This window comes from Phyllostomus hastatus, unplaced genomic scaffold, assembly GCF_019186645.2.
Source record: "Phyllostomus hastatus isolate PE091 unplaced genomic scaffold, TTU_PhHast_1.1 phas_scaffold_1674, whole genome shotgun sequence".
Lineage (NCBI taxonomy): Eukaryota > Metazoa > Chordata > Mammalia > Chiroptera > Phyllostomidae > Phyllostomus > Phyllostomus hastatus.
This window is the reverse complement of record NW_025334011.1, coordinates 5,260,921-5,281,863: the sequence shown is the minus strand read 5'-3', so window position 1 is coordinate 5,281,863 and position 20,943 is coordinate 5,260,921. Positions and strand designations below refer to the sequence as shown.

Genomic DNA, 20,943 nt, shown 5'->3' with positions numbered 1-20,943 from the left:
AAGGCAGGAGTGAGAAAGAAGGGCACATGCACGCAGCCCTCCAGCAGCAAAGGGTATTATGGAAAGAAAGGTGTCCAGTCACAGATGGGCGTGTACCCTATCCTGGGGAGGTGAGCTTTTATCCTGAAGAGAACCAGGTATGGAAGGGCCTTTTTGCAGAAATAAATTAAGGGGGGAGCAGAGTCAGCCTCTCCAATACCTTTTTCCTCTAGAAAATCTTCTATCCTAATAACAGGGCCCTTGAGTTGTACAGGTTGTAAACGAGTATGAAGTGGTTATTAAGAGCTAGAGTAAGCACTCAAATTTTAAACTAGTAGTCAAAAGGGGTCTGAAATGTCAGAATTCCTAACTAACCTTCTGGTTCCAAGTAGTACAGAATAGTCTCGTTGCCAAATTGCTGTTTGTGGTAGCTCTTTAGTTGTGTTTGTTCAGCTGTGGTACACTCTGATCTTTATGAACTATGTAGTGGGTGGAGTCTGGCTTTCTCCTATGGATTGGATTTTGGGTGGATTTTTTTCTAATTTCTTAAGAAAAATGAGCATGCATACTTTTATTATGAGTTCCCTTGATGCTTAAAATAAAAAGATTTATTTGATTTGGTTAGGGGTCTGAAATAAGATTCAGAAGTCATAACATGTCTCAAATAAAATTTTCCCTATCAGAATTAAGCCCAAATGTCTTTTATTTTAAACTCATAATCTCCAAAATATGAAAATGGCACATCTACAGAATCCGGTTTAAGAAAGCCAATATTCAGTGGATTCAATTTGGAAAATTAGCAGAAGAAAAGGTCTGAAGTTTACAACACTGTTTTCTGTGGGTCCACCCGCAACTCCCTGTCCCCTCCCCACGGTCACCACTGCCAACTCAGAGTTAGGATTCAATTACAATAACAGGGCAATGTTTTTATGAGTCTCAGATACTCAATAAGAGGTGTAATGTTAATACAACTGCATATTAAAGTATTGTGCGTTGACCAAGACTCCCATTCGAATTTGCTTCTGTTGGCCTGAATCAGAAACAAATCCAGCATCTGACTCTCGCTGGGTAGTGTTTTCTTCAAGGCAAGGGAGGCTTTTGGAGCCAAACATAACATGTGGAAGGAGGACTGTTCCACGTGTGCACACAGAGCTTTCAATTCCACATTTCTCAGTGAAAGCACCCCAACATACAACCGTGTTTGCAAGGGAGAAGCTGAGAAGGGCTGAATGACCAGGGGCCGTGCAGAACGCCAAGCACAGCTTTAAAAGAATAGAAGGATACTCCTCACTACGTGTTTGCTCAAGCTACTATCTTGAATCATATGAAACTACCATTTTGGTAGTTCAGAAACAACTAAGGTCAACTACTTTATGTGGTTCAACCTACTGGCAGGAAATACTGCAGAATTAAAGGTAATTTCACCACATTTTTTCATGATGATCTAACTGGATTATTTCTGTCTTAAAAACATGAATATTAGGCTTTTGAACCAATGCCACCCCAATAAATTCAATAAAAAACAATATATTTTTTAAAAGAGTAGGCTTTTGGAAGTTAGGGTATCAAAATTCATACAAGAACAAGCTTTTTCAATAAAAGTGTTCTAACAATTAGAACAAAGCTAAATCAACCTCCTAAGAAGGTGTTTTCTAAATATTATGTTTACTATATACTGCTCTTTTGTTTTTCCAAGACTCTTTAACTGTCACAAGATTTTCCTGGAAAATACATTTTTCTACAGGCATGAAGAGAGGGGGACAAGGGGAGGGTGCTGGGCCCCTGCTGGACAGGGGGAAGTTAAGGTGAAATTCAAGCCTCAGCTGAACTCTCCGGGCCTCAATTTCCTCATTTCAGAGAAAGGGCCTGGGTCAGATGACCTCTAGAAAGTCCCTCCTGGCTCTGGCACTAACAATTTATTGGAATTTGGGTAACAGACCATATTCCACCTATATCCACTTGCATTTTACATCATTCTCCTGCCAGCTCATAAATAATTTCACAGTCAGTAAGGAACAGCCATTAACTGTCACTGGACCTCAACCAAAAAGAAAAAAACCAACCCCCTTCACTATATATACAGCATATGCTTTTGCAGAGGGGGTGCTAGCATGGGCTAGCACCCATTCAAGAATCCCCCACTCTCTCTGCTTTGGGTCCTATGTAATCGGATAACCCTCAACTTTGGATCTTCTTCTCCCAGCCTGATCGCCTACAGGTCAAACCTGTTTGGAGATATCCTGTTGTGGAAACAATTAAATCGTTTTAATGGTACCCTCATACAATCTGTATATTCTCATCTCAGAGTTCACACAACTGCTTCACTTCTGTATTAAAAACAAGCACATTCTCCATAAAAGGTGCTTTAGGTGTTCAAATGTTAAAACATTCTAAAAGGCATACCAAAAAAATACATTTAAATGTTTCTTTATTCAAATACAAGAAAAGTAAATGAGTTATTTCCAGTGGAAATCAGATTGCGAATTGGCAGTCTCGGCCCACAAACATGTTTATGTGGCCCACACAGTATTTTAAAAATATTTGATCTAGTTGCCAACATTTTCAGATGGGAAAATGCCACTTCAAACTCTAAATGTCCATCTTCTCTTGAAAAATGGAAAACCATGGCACCACTAAGGTCCTCACTTCACCAGCCAGGGCCAAGTGGGCTTGGGCTTGCTCACTCACAGCGGTCTGAAGATCTGAGCATTGCCTGTTTCCGTACTTTTCTCCCTCAGATAGACAAGTCAGATGATGTTCACCCTGGTCACAGATGGTTTCTGTATTTCTCTCCCTTACTATCTTAGAGTTCCATAAATAATTCAATCCAGAACCTAACTGAGGCCTTCCAAAGCTGTGTGATAAACCATTAATCATGAACTTTTTTTTCTTCATATTTTATTTATTTATTTCTAGAGGGGAAGGGAGAGAGAACGAGAGGGAAAGAAACATCAATGTGTGGTTGCCTCTCACATGCCCTGAGCCGGGGACCTGGCTTGCAACCCAGGCATGTGCCCTGACTGGAAATCGAACTGATGACCTTTGGGTTCACAGGTTGGCACTCAATCCACTAAGCCACACCAGCCAGGGCATGTCATGAACTACACAAGGTAACTTATATTTCTTATTAATGTTATGGCTATATCAAGTTAAGCATTTTTCTAATCGTAACAAAGTAAGCATTAATTGAAATCTAGATAATATAAATTTTTTATTTTTTCCAAGATATAGTATTGCTGGATTTAAATTTGATCTATTATAAAAAGCTTTTCAAAGTCTATGCGTAATACAGTTAAAAAACACAGCTACTCATACTAATTTTGTGCCCTCTTTGCCAAAAATAGTTGCTGTATTTTCCTAATCAGGTTACAGTCATTTCAAAAGCCTTAATAGTTTCTTGTCTCTACCTTGCATGAAAGAGACAGAGCAACTGATTTAACAAAACATCTTCCTAAACCTTATTCTTGGCCCTATCATGGATTCAAATATCTCTTGTCAACTGGACATAAGAAGGCTTATTTCCTGGGAGTATTATTAGCAAAAATGGCACAAATCTTGAGTTGTGGAGACATTAATACGTAGGGTGTTAACCAATCTCCATGAACCACGGAATCAAAGCAAATGGAAGTAAGCTGCAGTGAGATGGTAAGATGAGACATAGCTCTGTCCTCTTTCCCAAGACCGTGGTTAACACAAGGCAGAGGAAACACAAAGGGCAGACACTAGGAGACTTGACAATGGGAAAGAAACAGCATCCCGTTGCAACTGGAGGCCTGCCATTGTTTGGAATGTTGCTGAAATTTTTAATAGCTCTTCTTCTAAAGCGTATTATCTTTTCCATCAACAGGACAGCTGAGCCAAGGTCTGGGAGCATTTCTGATGATACAAGATCCTTTGACCATCCCAAATTCATTCCCCTTAATACCTGAGATTCTAAGTATAGCATTCCAAATTTAGAATATACATATTCTGTACTCTATCGTAAAGAAGAAAATCATTATTAGCTCTTAAATTCAACTACAAAAGCACAGCAACAATTTTGCTTTATGTTGTGAAGGAAAAGTGCACTTCTAAATATCATTGATGCAAGTGTTCTTTTCCTTCAATGTATCCACATGACCAAAATGTGCTTGCTACAAGAGCTTCTTTTATAAACAGAAATACAGAAAACAAATGTGTGTTTTCTATGATAATCTCCACCAGTAATATGCATAAATTCTCAGCTTAAAAGATATCATTTGATAAATGACTTCTTTGTACCAGTTAATTACCAAAAAGTTCTCTCTAACACAAATAATCCACAATACCTCAAGTAGACTTAGAAATAACATCTCTCCTCTTAAAGTGGCCAGAAGAATATACCGTGTAAAAACTAGGTAGGAGTGACTTAGTGCTGCAAGTTTTAGCTCAGCCAGTCAATCAGTCAGGCAAGAGTGTGCAGTGACAGATGGCCCTGGGGCCATGCAACGTGTGCTCAAATCAGCTACTACTCTCTGGAAGTAAGTATTTCAAGGAGAATGGGTTAAAACAGATCCTCAACCTGCTTCCACCTTCTACAATTCCTGTGACTCAACAGCACTGCTGGCATTCAATAAAGCTCAATGATAAATACTGCACATGGGGACTGTTTAAATTATCCATGAACCCAAAGTTCAATACAAGCACAGGTATGCAAGGCCTGGCACAGTGACTGCTCCATCTCCGAGCCCAACTTGGCTTCTTATCATGAGGATGATGGCGATGAACGATTTCAAGCACAGAGACTATCACTCATCTCTATACTCATTACCTATTGTCAAAACGTAACTTGTACCATCCATGTACTGAACCTCAAGTCCTTTTTTTTAATGACAAATACATGTGAAGACCCCTGAGGACCTCTCCCTGGTGCCATTGCCCTCCTTCCCCCAGCTCACCAGCTTGGGGGACGGGTGGGGAGGAGCAGGAGGTTGGAGAGAAAGGGGAATAAATGACATGACATTGCATTGGGTGGGGATATAAAGTACAGCATAGGGAATATAGTCAATAATGTTGTAATAACTGTATGGTATTAGATGGGTACTAGATTTAGGGAGTAATCACTTTGTAAGGTATACAAATGTCTAATCACGCGATGACCGGTGAGGCTCAGTTGGTTGGGCATTGTCCCACAAAGCGAAAGATCACCGGTTTGATTTCTGGTCAGGGCACAAGCCTGGGTTGCAGGCCCCAGCTGCGGCATCTTTGAGAGGCAGCTGATCAATGTTTTTCTCCACATTGATGTTTCTCTCCCTTTCTTCCTCCCTCCCTTCCCTCCCCCCAAAATAAATAAATTTGTTAAAAAGAGAAAATGCCTAATCACACACTGATTACCTGAAACTAATATGTCAACAGTAATGAAAAAATTAATTTTTTAAAATTAAAAAAAATTGGGCTAGATGATATGATAGAAGGTTTCATTGTAACACTCTCTCTATTCATGTATGTTTGAAATTTTCCTTAATAAAAAAAAAACCTTTTCTAAAAACATAAGAGAGTGAGAGAGAAAGAGATGATCAGCTTCTCAATACTCGTAGACTATACTCCTAAAGCTTCAGTATCCATAATGGTAGCCACTAGCCACATGTGGTTATTTAAATTTAAATGCAAATTAATTTAAATTAAACAAGATAAGAAATTAATTCTACAATTGCATCAGCCATATTTCAGGCATCCAATAGCCACATATGGCTAGTGGCTCCCATACTGGACAAGGCAGTAGTAAAACGTTCCCATGACCACAGAGAGTTCTCTCTGACAGCGCTGCTCCACAGGTAGGGTGGTGTCTCCATCTGGTAAGCAGAGGATATAACCAAGAGTCAGAAGACTTGGCCTCAAGACCATCACTTTTTATCCTGGGTGAGTGTGAATCCAGATTTATCAAATAGGCGCTGCAGGGGTTGGGTCAAGAATCTAATGAAACTACCTCAGGGTTACTGTGAAGACAAACTTTTACCCACTGAAATCCAGTCACAGAAAAAAGGTGTGAAATTGCACAACGTCAATTAGGACATTACTGCAGTGTTTGCAATGAATTTAGTGGCAAAACCAATTAGCAGCAATATTCCAAATGCATATTTAAAGACCAAAAAAGAAAAACCCCACCTGAAAAATGCTTCCAGTTTCAGTTTCAGAAATAGAGAAGTCACACATGTCAGCTTCCAATTTGTTAAGTTTTCTCCTCCTACTTTTTTTATTTTGGAATAGAAAAGCAACAATCTACTTGGTTTTTTAACACTTAATTCTCTCATGGTTGAGATTGAAAATTAAACCAAAGTGCTGTTGGGGGATTATTCAAGGATAGCTGGAACAAACCATTTGGGCCAAAAAGTCAAGGCCCATAAATACCAAAGCGCAGCTTCCTGACTATGAAGACTGTGGTCCAAGCTTTCATCTGTTTCCCAGGTAGATTGTGCACATCTTTGAGTAATCCATATCTTATGTCTACATGAGCCTTCACATGTATCAGAATAACCTTGGCTTTCCAAAATGAGATTATTTTGCTGTCTAAAATCATATTCTGGACTAAGAAAATTTATAAAACAGGCAATGTTTTTAGTGTCCTTTCGTCTCTCTATAATCAGGAAAAAAAACCCTAATAACCATTTACATTAAGTATAAAAGAAGTTAAATATGTCAAGTGAGTTAACTTGCCAAAGATCTCTGTATCTCAATTCAGGAGAAACCAGTAATCCCCAACTTCTTTCCCCCACCTATCCATGCAGGGACAGGTACACACAATGCTTCTCAACCAGAGGCCCGTGTGTTAGAATACCGGGATGGGCAAGCAGACACTGGGAGGAGTGGCTGTTCTGTCACTTATGGGTCCCTCTATCCAAAGCTATTAGGAGCAGGGGGTTAAATAATTTTTCTATCTAAAAAGGTATTTAAAGACTGAGATTTTTAAAACAATACTTATAGCCTAAACATTTTATTTCACCTTAAAACATATAAACGTACATTCACCCACCAACTTTTTGACAAAGGCCAAGGTTATTGTCCTCATAATGAATTTGAGGAACTCCAACTAGAGGTGTCTTTCTAGCACAAACCCGTAGGCATCATCCATGATTTCCAGTTCGTCTCTTTCAAGTAAACCCAGAATTTAAAGCATCTTAAGGGAAACTAAATGCAAACTCTTTCAATCTTTACTTTCCCCTCCAACTTTGTACAATTATTTTGACCATATTACATACACAGCAGTTTTATGTAGCAGAATTCTCACCTTTAGTAAATATTTTCAAAGCATCTAATTAGAAGCAACTTTATTTTTGCACTTATATTTCATAGATTATTAAATTCTCCCATTATGCTGATTACTACAACTGGTACTTGAAAGTTTGGAAACAAACAGTTAACCCAGTAGCAGGGGTACCTGCTTACTGATCCAGTTGGTATGGGGGATCAGTTAGTAGGGGGGATCTGGATCAGGCAGTACTGATCGCATGTGTGTCCTAAAATAAAATAACGGTGCACCAGTCCAAGGCACCTGGAGTGCTATGGGTGATCGGGATGCTCTAAAGAGGAATGGAGTGCACGTAAGAATCTGGCAGAGATTTTGAAAACATTCCCTCCCAATTCTGATACAATTTTTCAGTTTCCTTTGGTGTGCCCTTTTTATCCCTGCCCTAAACCGAAAGAATATATTTTTAATGGTAGCCTAGGAAGAAAGAAAGTTGGGGTTACCTTTATAACACTCCTCAAGTTACATTCTAAACAGGGAAGAGGAGGAGAATAAAATGGGCCCTATTTATGAACTCTGAACCAAATTCCTCATTCCACAATCTTAAGAGACAGTGGAGGGCTGGGTAGTGGTGAGAAGGGCCTGACAAGACCCTCCCAATCATGGAAGTTGAGCATTATCTTAGTCTCAGGCTTTTTTAGTCAACTAAATTGTAGGCTTCTTGGCAGCACAATCTAGGTCTTACACTTACGTATTTCCAACCACGTGGGGCACCTGGCTAGAGACATTGAAGGTTCTAAAAGATCTGATTGGCTGATGATGCACCATCAGGAACTAGGCTGCTAACTCTTCCCAGGTGAGAATGACAAACACGACTAGGTAACTCACTCCTGAGTCAAGACTTATTCCAAGATTTTGAATCTTAGTGAGAGAGAGATCCATATACCCCGAAAGATGGTTCTCGTTTTGGTGGGAGAATGGGAAGAAATTCTTTAGACATCCTCACTCATGTGTGGTGTTGGCTGGGGCTCAATGTTTGCTGACTTAGTGAGTGGGAAATAGGAAAACCCATTGAGGCATAAAAATAGAAGCTCTTCAAGAGTATTTAGTAATATTAAGCAGTATCCTAAACTCCACAATATGTCTATCTAAATGTCTATTACATAAAGTCCCTGAGAGTCCTCATCACCTCAACATTGACTGGGTTATGAACTCCAATTCAGATTTGGATTTTCCTCCACCCAGCTAAAAGCCAGCTTTGCAATAGCAGCTAGAGGCAGCAATTTAATTATTTCAAATTAGTCATTTCAATGGCTGAAACCTTATCTTAATTCCATTTTCAGCTTTGAGATCATAAATTACCTTGGAATTCTGGTTTCTGAATGGGGCAAATCTGATTGCCAACAAGTAAAAGATTTATTTAGAGGGTTCAGAGATAAAATTGTTCAACTGTGGACCTTCCAACAACATTCCCAGGGAAGATGTGATTAAGAGGTTAACTGAGGATTGAAAAGGCTTTGAATACAAAGAGACATGTAACAGATACACAATTAAATCATTCCATCAGGTACAGGTACAGTCTCAGATTACACCCACCTAATGCGCACGCGCGCACACACACACACACACACACACACACACACACACACCAAGTCTCAAAGAATGGAGCAAAGGTGACAAATCTGGGGAGAATTGAAGAATAAATCAGTTTGGTTCATACAATTTCTCAATTGCTATTAGAAACCTCCTCTGGACTAGGATCATACAAAGTAAAGGGATGACTTAAACAATCTTCCAAGAACTCTCAGGCAGTTACTTAAGTTAATCTGGGCCCTTCAAACTGCTCCGTGTGCCCTGACTGATGTGGCTCAGTGGGTTGGGTGTTGTCAGGGCACACGCCTGGGTGGCAGGTTCGGTCCCTGGTCAGGGAGCGTATGAGAGGCAGTGATCAATATTTCTTTCCCTCTTCCTCCCTCCGTTCCCCTCTCTCTAAAAATAAATTTTAAAAATCTTTTAAAAAATTGTTCAATATTAGTTAATTAATGTTGTTTCAAGAATCATGACCTCATTTTTTCTCATCTATGCAGACAGTACAAGCCCAGACTTTCTCTGATTTTTTTTTCAAAACAGTTTTAAGCTTTGGCACAACTTCATAGCTCATGTATCAGAAACATATTTTCTCTATATACTCTGTATCTAATTTCTAAAATATATACTATGTAATTGATTTGAAATAGGTAAGGTAAGGAAGTTACAGAGCAAACCAGGCACTAGACACTCAGAAACAAGCACTTTCATCCTAAGAAGAATATGAGAGTTCCATTCCAAGGCACTAGCAATGAAAAGTATAGAAAAATTTAGATGATGTTTCCTTTTCTGAGTCTAGTTTTTACAACAGTTTGAAGTCTGCTCTCCAATAAACAGTAAAACCTGATAAAAAAATCAGTTTGTTCTGAGCATATTTTTTAACTGTCCAGAGTAACATGGTATGTTACAAAGTAACATTCATTCTCCCTCATTTGCATAAGGTCAAAGAAGAGCCCCAAACCAGGAAACAAGGTGTTTTCACCTAGGTTTCCCCCAAATGCAGGGGCGTGAGACAAGAACATATGTGCATGTAGCTATATTGGAAAGTAGCCTGGAGAAACGGGAGTGGGGACTGGGAATAGTGAAACAGGGAGGAACAGATACCCATTCTAGGGGGTATACACATGGAGCTGAACAGCTCTGGGACTGGGGCCTAGGTGGGACCTTCAGATTGTGCCTCAGAATTATCCAGCTTAGTGACAAAAGAGAGAAGCATTTATCCACCAGCTTCCATCCCCACCAGTCTACAGCTGGCCCACGGGATGGTAACTCCCTTGGACTCCCAGATATGTACACAGGTCAGAAGAGCTGAGCAGGATCCAAGTGGTTACAGCAGAGAAGCCTGGGGCACAAAGCTGTTGATACACAGATACCTGCCTGAAATCCACGCAGCAACAGCCGGAACAAAAAAGTAGACTTGAGAGGAAGTGGGCTGGCCCAAGTCTCATCCAACACAAGTCTTATCCAATCGATCCAAAGGATCACTTTTTGCCCACCCAGTCAAATATCCACTAGTGGGGGATGTGCAACACAGTCCCTGCCCTTAAATCCTCTTCAATCCTCAATTTGGCAAGAGAGGCTGAGAACACATGAGTGTGCTCAAGGTTAGCAGGACGTATTGCTTATGGTAATGAGATAGGTTTCTTTTTAACACTCACAACTATATTTGATAACTCCTTTTTTTTTACTTAAAAAAAAAAGTAACTGTAAGAAAGTGGAGGGAGCTCCAGAACACCATATGGGTAACACAGACGTGTTGCAGGCACCACTACTGCAGAAGAGGCACCAAAACCTGAGCAGGAGCGTGGAGGCTTCAAGAAGAGAGTGCATTTGATTTGAGCCCCAAAGGCCGGCTCTGATTAGCAAAAGGGGAGACTGCACAGTTCAGGTGCGGGACAGGAGAAGGGCAAATGCTTACTTCCTACTGGGTAGAGTGGAGGGGAAATTCCAGTTTGAGCCCAGTCTGTGGTTAAAAGCCCTTATTCAGTATTTGTTTCCCTTCCGTTGACAACGAATATTTCTTGCATCATTGTGAGCACATTGTATACTAACTCATAAAATCTGGTGGACCTTTGAGGAAGGTACTGTTATTATTTTACAGATGGGGAACGTGAGGTACACAAGGTAAGTCATTTGCCTAAGATCCCAGAGGTGGTTAAGTGGCAGCGCTGAGTCCCTAGAACCCCAGCAGTCTGGCTGAGAAGCCGACGTTCTCACCAAAATGCTCTGCACTGCAGCCGCTCAGCAGAGAGAAAACAAAGCAAGAAAAGAAGGGCGCCATCTGATGCGCCTGCATTTAGGAACAGACAGGCTGAGAAAGGACTGATTTGGACGCATCCCAGGGGGAATAATGCTGTCACGCAGCTGGATGTCCTAATGGCCTCAAAACCATTTCCAGAGAGTACAGTCCCAGAGCTGGGGCCACCAGAAGCAGCACAGAAAGTCTTTCTGAAGGTCACCACCCATCACTTCCTTGGTGACGATGCTACTGGAAGCTCTTTGTGGTTGAACAATAGGAGTAATCATACTCTCTGCCTCCCGTTCATTCAGGCTCCTTCATACACACACTTTCTCTCCCCTCATCATTCTAGCATGTCTAGCTGGAATTACAGTAAGGCAAAAGGAGAGAGAAAACTCATTACAGGCAGGGAGACAATTTTTAGAAAATTATAAAGACCCTTGGCCCTGTAGTCAATTCCCTGACTCCTAAGGTTTGGCAAACTCTTACTACTCAACACATTCCCTGCCCCTCCCAAGGGGGGCACTTACTTCCCAGTCCCATGGCTCTCAAGCTCCACTGTGGCTGACGGAGCCACTCTCTGCAGACGGGTTAGTATCTACCTCCATCCTGTTAAATTTAGAAGTGTCCATTTACTTCGGCCAGTAATGTTTGTGTGGCAGAGACCCAGCTAAGAGCTGGAAAAGTCAGCTCAGGGTTGGGCGTTCCTTTTTTCTGCCGCCAGACTGGCTGTGTCCAAGGAGAGAACGCTCCCTCAGCCTGGGCCGAGGGACCACACCACATGGAACCATCTCAGAGGATGGACTCTGAGAGGGAATGTCCACTGTGGAAACCACAAAGCTTGTGGCCAATGTGCTACCTGAGCATAATTTAACCTAACTGACCGACACAGACGGTAGATCTGCATGCACTTGGGTCTAACTGTCATTGTTTCTAAAGCCTCTCTCTCCCACTAACTGGCTGTATCAGAGTAACAACTTCTTTGTGCCTCAGTTTCCTTGTCTATATTACTTAATTCTCTGGAATTTTGTGAGGGTACACTGAGATAATTGTCTTGACAGTAACTTAAATAGAAAAAAAATAAAAATCAAGATGCTGAGCAGGCTTCCTGTGCACAGAGGTTTCTCTCCAGGCGTTTCTTCTCAACAGGAGGTCTGATTAAATTTAATGGGCACCTAATGAGACCGACAACATTCATACTGGCCTGAAAACAGTATGGAAAGCGATGAGATAAATGGAGAAGGTGTTAAATCTTAAGAGAACCCTGGCTTGCAACAGACTTTTCTCCTACTTTTATAGAATACAATGGATTTTAATTTTCTTTGTGGACAACACTGACTGATACTTGCACTCCAGCGTGGAAGGAATCCTACCATTCTCCCTCTATCCCCACCCTTCAGGACTCAGTTGCTTTGGTGTCTAAGAAAATAAGAGTTTTCAGTTCTACATCTTGAGGAAGGGCTCAGTGCAGAAGGCTAGCAGAGGAAGACCTAGGCTGGGATGTTGTCACTGGTCCCCTCCTCCACCTCTTTGTGTAGTTCCTCAGTCTCCACTTCCTCTACTGTTTAGGGCTCCATTTAACCACGAAAGGCATCAACTCCCCCCAATCCCTTGTCACCTCCCCTCTACTGCACTGAATCCTGGAGAATTAGTACTCTGCAGATTTTCAGTGTCTCCCATCAACCAGTTCCTAGAATCTGAGACACCCTAAATTGAAGGACAGGTGTGAACAGAATATAAAATCTTTAAAGCGCTGTGTAGTAAATATGCTTATGTCTCAATCTCTTCCCACAGCCCAGCCTCACTCCTGTCCACTCTGAACACTGACATCACAGTCACACAGGATTTCCTTAAGAGGCTCGGCCTCACTTTCAGAGCTGTGCACATGCTGTTCCCTTGGCCTGCAACACTTTTCCACCCCACTTTCCTTGCTAACTTCTGTTGCTTACCCATCCTTCAGAGATGTTTGATGAGAGCATCTCAAATGCCCAACATCACAACCTCAGCACCTGAGCAGAGAAAGCGCACGAGAAATATCTGATAAAGCAGACAGATTAGGAAGCCAAGGATGATTATTGATGTGTTTGGCTACTGAGGGTTGTTTTGTTTTGCAACTTCTAACCTACCTATATTATTGTGATTATAAGTCTATATGAAAAAAGTTAATAAGAAAATCACAAATTCTTTCCTAAGGAATATTACTTAATTAAAAACAAGCAGATACAATGTTCCATATATTTTTACCAGGTTTTTTTTAAGATTTTATTTATTTATTTTTAGAGAGGGAAGGGAGGGAGAAAGAGAGAGAGAAAACCATCAATGTGCAGTTGCTGGGGGTCACGGCCTGCAACCCAGGCATGTACCCTGACTGGGAATCAAACCTGCGACACTTTGGTTCACAGCCTGCGCTCAATCCACTGAGCTATGCCAGCCAGGGCTTATTTTTACCAGTTTTTAAAACACAAAACCAGCAGAAACAAAGCTCCCACTTAGTTAGGTAGGTATCAAAGATGTTCTTTTTGGAGCACGAGCCTTTCCTACCTCTCTACCTCAGCTTGCTCCCACCACCAACACATCACACCCTGCCCCACGGCTCAGAGTTCAGTAGGTGGACAGAATGCATCCACACAGTTCTACCTCCTGCGTCCTTTGACTTGAGCAAGGCACTCACATCACAGGCACATATCCTTAAAAAGAAAAAAAAATGTGGCTCAAAGGCCTTGGCTCTGGTCATACCAGGGAACAGACTCCTAATTTACACCACAGGCAAAATCTGAGATTATGCAAATGTGACTTTAGACACCCAGCAAATTCTTTGTAGAAGTCTGTCTGTATCACCTCAGCCCAAGTATTGTTTTCATGTGCAACAGCAGCTGCATTGATGGACTGCCAGAAGGCCTGAGTGGGTCAGGAGAGGTATTGTTTAGTTGGAAGGGAGTTTTCTGTCAATCTGAATTTTAAAAGGGGGAGTGGGGTATTAATTACATTGTAAAGTAGGTCTCCTTGGGAAAAAGGATAAAAGCTGTAGATCTGCTGGGTCTTTGTTTAAATAAAGGTTCAGCTTCGCTTACCCCAACTGACAGGTCTAGCTAAGGCTGCCAGAAACAGTTCTCAATACATGATAAAAACCCAAGAGCAGCCCCTACCCCTGCCCCAGTCCCAACCAGGTTTAAGGGAGAAACACAGGCACACAAAGCTCTGATTGCAGCCTGCTCCACAGGGAGTCTAAACTCTAAGATCATTATCGGCTGTGGCATCACCAGTGGGTAGAAACACTGGGTCTTCAGGGAATCAATCAAAGTAGGCCATCCAAATCATTCGTCCCTGTGTCTGGACAGACACGGGGTGGCCTCTTCGAAAGCACTAAGTATCTGTTTCCTTCATGAGTGTCCAAATAGTCAGACAGGGTCCACACAAGTGCAGAGTTTGCTTTCTAAGTAGCCGTTTATTTGGGATGGGTTATGCTTGCTGCTGCAAACCTCAGAAAGTTCATTGGAACACACTAACGATCTAAGAGCTTTTATACCAGGCTGGTGCGATATGTGTAGTTCCATTCTTTTAGGCAATTCCTATAGTCTATTTTTTTCATTGTGATATAGACACATTATTTTTAAAGAACATATTTTAAAAGATAAAAGAAATCTACAGCTTTCAAAAGATTTAAAAAGGAGGGATTACTGCACCTCAAACACTTCTTGGCTCCCTTAATAACTGCTTATAGAGCCTTAATGTGTATAATTTACATCGCTGATTAAAGAGGTCTAATTTTAAAAAACCTCCCCCTGGATGACAGCCCCTTTATAATTGAATGGCCATTCCCTGAACTTTTTTCAGCTCCATTAATCTCTCTCCAGATACAACAGCCACAGCCTTCCATGTGGGGTGACATCCTTAAGTCTCGAAATGGCACTTTTACAACGTGAGGAAATAGCATTTCATTGGTAGTCCCCGCCCTCCTGCTGAGACAGACCAGTCTTCAGGAACTGCTTGTAAGGATCCTCAGACAGATAAGCCCCTTTATCTGCATCACCACTGCTGACTCAGCAACCAGCAGACGTGTCCTTCTCCCTAAACGACTTACAGACTCCACTGAAGTTTGTCACTAAGACACACAGACACTAAGTATCGCAGAAAATGAAAGCTCGGGTAAGAAGGGAATTTCTCTCTGGCCAATTGATGTGTCCTCAGCACCTAGCACATGGGAGGTGCTCAATAAATACTGTTAAGTGAGTGAATGAATGAGCACAGTTGTCCATTTCTTTTTGCTCAGCAGATAGAAAAACAATTAAGCATGTTTCTTTAAGGGTATCATAGGGAATGTCCACCAGTGGAAAAGTTTAAACACATACCTTCTGCAGTGATAAACATTTCTGCACGAGGGAGGAGGCTGAACCAAAGGACCTCTAGGGTTCCTATCAACTCCTAGACTCTACAACTGGATCAACACCACACTTTAAGAGCCAGTGAATCAGAGAGCAGATCAGCCACAAAAAGCCTGATTCTCAGGTAGAGTAAATTACCATGCTCTGCTTAAAAATGAAAACAATAGCTGTCCTGGGACTTGGATGCAAAAATATTAACTCATCCAAAACATGGACACATCCCTCAGGGAGAAGCACTCTTACTAATCCTCAGTCGTACTCCAGAAACCACAGATGTGCTTCTGGGTCTGCTCAGAGCCACGCTCCAAAACTGTCCGTGGGAAAGTGCAGGAGCCAGGGGATGAGATTAAAACAGAAATAAACAGTATCACACTAAAAACTGGACTTTTTGTTTTCTAGTGAAGAACAAATCCACTTAAGAAACATCTGAATTTAGCATTGAGGTTTAAATGGTTATACTAAATATATAGTTCTCCCTGCTTATCTGGGGGGTTGTGCTCCAAGACTCCCAGTGACTGCCTGAAACTTTGACCAGTACATTCATACCTGTGATAAAGATAAACTTGCAAATTAGGCACAGTAAGAGATTAACAACAATAACAAATAATAACATAGAACAATTATAATAGCATACTGTAATAAGAGTTACATAAATGTGATCTCATAGCATGAATTTCTTTTTCCTTCTTCACAATTTCATGGGTAGAAGATTTGTTCTTATAGTAGATCTTAGCAACATCAGCATAAAATATTTTTTCTTTTTTCTATGAAAAACTTCTACCCTTTCACTGAATGGAAGCACTTTACCACTTCTCTCTGGCATATCTGAGTTGCTGGCATCACTGTTCTTGTGCCTTGGGGCCACTATTAAGTGAAACAAGGGTGACTTGAACAGAAGCACCATGGCACGTCAGCCTGGTAATCCAGATTGCTACTCAGTGACTAAGGGGAAGCAGCATACACAGCCAGGATATGTTGGACAAAGTGGGCCAGAGGGATGATTCACATCCCTGGCTGGACTGAGCAAATGGCTCATCCTCATGCTATTCAGAATGGCGGGCAATTTGAAACGTATGAGTTGCTTATTTCTGGAATTTCCCACTTACTATTTTTGGACGGAGGTGGACCATGGGTGACTAAAACCTCGAAAACTGAAACTGTGGATAAGGGGCGGGGACTACTCTAACCACTTCACAAGACACAAATTATTGCATTTATTATATAAGGACTGTATAGTAAATTTTTTTTGCCTAGTAAAAGGTCCTATTTACCTGGGATATCACACTAAAATGTTCAAATTCAAGAATGTCTAAAGTTAGTCCCGGCCAGGTATCTCAGTTGGTGAGAGCATCCTCCCCATTCCCCAAGGTTGTGGCGTGACCCCAGCCAGGGATCACACAAAAAGCAACCAAGGAATGCACAAATGGGTGGAACCACAACACAATGCTTTTCTGCCTCTCTCTCCTCTCTTTCTCTAAAACCAATACATGATTTTTTAAAGTGTCTAAAATTAAGGGGAAATTATTCTGATCAATCTTTCCTTCAATCTGCACGGGGAAGGAACTTGGTAGGGCAAGGAGATATACTCATGTTTTCTTAAGCAACTCTTTGTAAAAAATGTAATTCTAAAGATGTAACTAGAGAAACTCTCACACATAGACCAACTTTGTGAGTGATTCTTTTCTCCCCACACTCTTCTGCTTTAATCACAGAATCGGTAAGGGCACAGAAGGGGCAGAGGATTCTAACCAAAAGGATGCAGTGTGGACCCGTTGGAGCTGGGTCTGGAGAATCTGCATGTACTGGGCCTGTGTTGAAGACAAACTACGGACACTACACTCGAGACATTTATGGGGCAAAGAACAAAGTGAAACACTCAACAATTCCTTGGAAATGTATGAAAAGGCTTCAACTTTGTAGTCAACTCCTGGTCACCCATACCACAACTCAAAGAAAGAAGTCTTCTGTTTCTAAACTGTAAGTAATTTCATTTTCATTCCAGTGACAGCAGGGAATGTGCAGAGAAAGCACTGACCTCCTCTGTGCACACACTTTTAAATATCTCTATTATTTGAATGAGCGAGGTCCTCCACAAGAATTCTGTGGGATTAAGCTCACATCTGGTTGGCAGACCTAGTGTTGGATATGATTATGGCCACACAACTAAATCTTAAATCCACATACTGTTCCTATTTAACTGACAGATATGAACCAACTAATTTAGAGAAAATGTGCAGCAAATTATTTCTTCCACTTCCCCGTGCCTCAAGAATGCACCAGCAGTAGGTATCACTGAAAAAGACACCCCCCACCCCCCACATAACACTTGCATTCCCAGATGCTCCCCAGTTACCTCAACTAGATGCTGTTGTAGTTCTCTGACTCTGTGCCTTGGAAGTACAGTGGGGGAGGGAGTCATTTAACCAGACAAACTTGACCCCTCCGGACCTCGATTTTCACACACACACACACACACACAGAAAAAAGATTAGCCCAGAGACTACCAATTCATTTAATAACAGCAATCTCTGACCACTAGTTATCAGAAGCATTATTTGTGTGCAAGGAGATCTGAATTCTTAAGAGCATGTCATTAACTATCAGAATTTAAAATGCCTGAACGACCCACAGTTACACTTCGATATGACCACTGAACATTTTCTGACCACGGAGGGCGTCTTTGAAAACACTTCGGCAGAAGAATCACCAAACTGAGTCAGAACACGCCGAGGAATTCTGCGAACTTCCCGGAGCAGAAGGACGGCGGGTGGAGGCAGGGGAGCGTGTGTTTCTGCACGGATTTAGGAGGACGAGCCCGGAGTCTGAGCGCAAAGCTTGCATTTCTAGGGGCTCAGAGCTTCCCGTATTTCCGAAGGACTTCTCTCTCTATCTACAAAATCTCAAGCCACCACCTGCAGCTCCTCAGTTACGGGTAGGAGAAGAAAAGGCAAAGGAAAGGAAGGGGGTAGAACAGGAAAATCCCCAAGCGAAGCGCCCCCGAAGCCGGCGGGGCGAAAGTGGAATTTGAACATCGACAAAGAAATGGGTAAAAAGAAAGAAAGAGGGCTCCGCCTTTCCCACCCAGGTCTACTCCCTTCACTAAAAAGGAAAGGCCGCCGAGGCCCCTTCCCTTTGCCTGGCAACCCGGGATGCGGGGCACCGACTGAAACCACACCCTCCAAGACCGCGGGGTCCACGGCGCGCACCCCAGGAGTCGCTGCCGGTGCCCCGCCCGCAGACGCGGGGCTTGGAGCATCCCACTGCCTTCCTCCCACGCCCCGGGCCGAGGGGCAGCGTATTCTCCAGGCACCCTCCCTTCCTCTTCCTCGCGTCCCCGCCTCCTCAGCCCACCGCCCCCATCCTTCCATCCGCAGAGTATTTTAATACCTCCACCCACCCCGACAAGGGGGCCTTTTGAAAACTTTGTGTGTGTGTGTGTGTGTGTGTGTGTGTGTGTGTGTGTGTGTGTGTGTAGGGCTTTTGTCCACATCCTGGGCAGGGCCGGGTCACCCGCGTGGACGCCTAGGGGTGTCCGGGTTCTCACAATGCACTGGGGAAACCACCACGGAAATCCCACCCCTTTATTTTTGACCCGCTTCTACAACCGAATGACACGCTTCGGCTAACAATTCCCAGGCTCGGTCGCCCCTCCGCGAGGGGGAGCCGGGAGGAAACCCCCTCACCCGGCGCTTTTCTCGAGTGTCACGAGGAAAAAGGTGTGCGCGCAGAGAGTGAAGCTGCCGAGAAACACCTTGGCTAGAAGAATCTTTCTAAATGGAAGATGGGAGAGAGGTCCTTTTTCTCCCACATCCCAGGAATCGGGGTGCACGAGGCGATGCACTGTTGCATCACGCGGCAGCCAAGCCTCGGGGCTCCTCGCCCTCCCCTCAGCCCCAGACGCGCGCCCAAATTCATGCACACACCCACAGGCGCCGCCGCCGCCTCCCGAGCCCCCGCCCGGGCTCCTGGTATTGCAGTCGGCACCCTCCCCAAAGCGGGGACCACCCAGCGCCGGAGGAGTAGCGGGCTAGGGCAAGGAGGCCCCGGCACTCACAGACGGTCTCCCCACGGCCACGGCCATCGCAGCTGCTTCTCTGGCTCCGACTGCGCCCGGGTGCTCTCCGCCAACACTGACTGCTGCTCCGGCTCCCGCTCGCCTCCCCCGCGCCTCGTTCGCGGCTGCGCTCTGCTGGCGCCCGGATCCCGCGCGCTGCCGGCGGCATCTGCTCCCCCCACGCCACCGCCCCTCCTGCTTTATTAGAGCAACATGGCCACCCGCCTGGAAGGGACCATTTGCTTCCCCAGAAAGGGGTGTAAGCCTGCGCGCCGAGGCCGAGGCGGTTGGAGGGAGGATGGTGGGCGGGCCTCTAGCCCGGGTCAGCAGTCGCAAACGGTCAGGTTTGCCCTCCCGGGACGTAACCGTGGGCCCGGAAGGGACCCTCTCCGGTGACACCGAAAGGCCCCCAGCCAATGCGCTAGCCGCCACCCCCTGCTGCACCACGTGCCGGAGTCCTAGTAAAAGCTTGGGCGCCGGGGTCCCAGCCCCGGGTTCTGCCACGCGCTACGCGACACGGGCTGCTGGAGCCGCTGCGGAGAGGGGCGAGGGGTGCAGGGCAAAGCAGGTCCGCGGGGACAGCGTCTTGCGGAGAGTTAGCCCCGGGCAAGCACGCCCCACCCGGAGGAACGGTCGTGGACCAGTGTGTGGGCCACCAGGGAGATCCGTGGGCGACCGAGGTGGGGCTGGGCAGGACCCCACAAAGGAAGAGTTGCTCCTACGGAAGTCTATTCATAAAGGAGATACTTAAAAAGAGGCAGCTGGAAGCTGTCACTGAAGCGTTCGGCCGGGTAGGAGACCACAGTGGGCAGGACGAGGCCGTGGTCGCTGCTGATGTGGACGACCAACCCCCGCCAGTTTGAGCGGAACAAGAGGACTTCCCCGCGGGAGAACGAGCGCAGCTGTGGACTGACCCAGAGCGTAGGGGCCGAGGCCTCCCTGGGTGTAACAAGAGCCCGCCAGTCACACGTGGGGGCTCAGACGACTTTATTTTGTCGCTGGAGACAGACCCAGCGACCCGGAGGCGCGCGCGGGGGTTGCGCCTAGGGGCCTCCACGGCTGCGGCGGCGCCAGGCGGGATGACTGTGGGACTTGGCAGCTCCTCCGCGGGAGGGAAGGATTTTTCCAACAGCCCCTGGGGCGTTACTGCGTGACAGTGTGCGGGGCGCAATGGCAGAGTCCTGTTGCGCTCGGGTGGTACGGCTCCCAGGAGAAGTCCTGATGGCGAGGAGGTGCTGTGGATTCCCGCAGCTCCCCGCAGGGCCCGAGAGGGGCCCCAGGGCAGCAAGGTGGTTGAGGACAGCGTCCGATCGATCGGGGAAGGGGACCTAGTTTTGGGATGGAAGGGCAAGGGTAAGAGGAGGCGAAGGGCGGTGAAGGGCTGTGACCAGCCCACGGGATTGCACCCTGAGGGAAAACCAGGACCTATTGAATTAGGTCAAAGACAAATGCTTCTTTAGACGGGGGCGCCTCAGAGTCTGACCTGAGACTTCCAGCAACC

At 44.4% G+C, this 20,943-nt stretch overlaps 1 protein-coding gene across 8 annotated transcripts in view; it reads right to left on the bottom strand.

The window, feature by feature from the left end:
- SEPTIN11 (septin 11) overlaps positions 1 to 19,622 on the bottom strand; it is an 88,251-nt gene extending 68,629 nt beyond the window's left edge. For 6 of the 8 annotated variants that reach the window (XM_045857763.1, XM_045857766.1, XM_045857762.1 and 3 more), the window contains exon 1: positions 19,443 to 19,622. In XM_045857763.1, the coding sequence (XP_045713719.1) occupies positions 19,443 to 19,469 (27 nt within the window). In that variant the 5' untranslated portion in view covers positions 19,470 to 19,622. The remainder of the gene's footprint in view (positions 1 to 19,442) is intronic. The other 2 variants (XM_045857769.1, XM_045857767.1) reach the window with 2 other exon arrangements.
- Between the last annotated feature and the right edge of the window lie 1,321 nt (positions 19,623 to 20,943).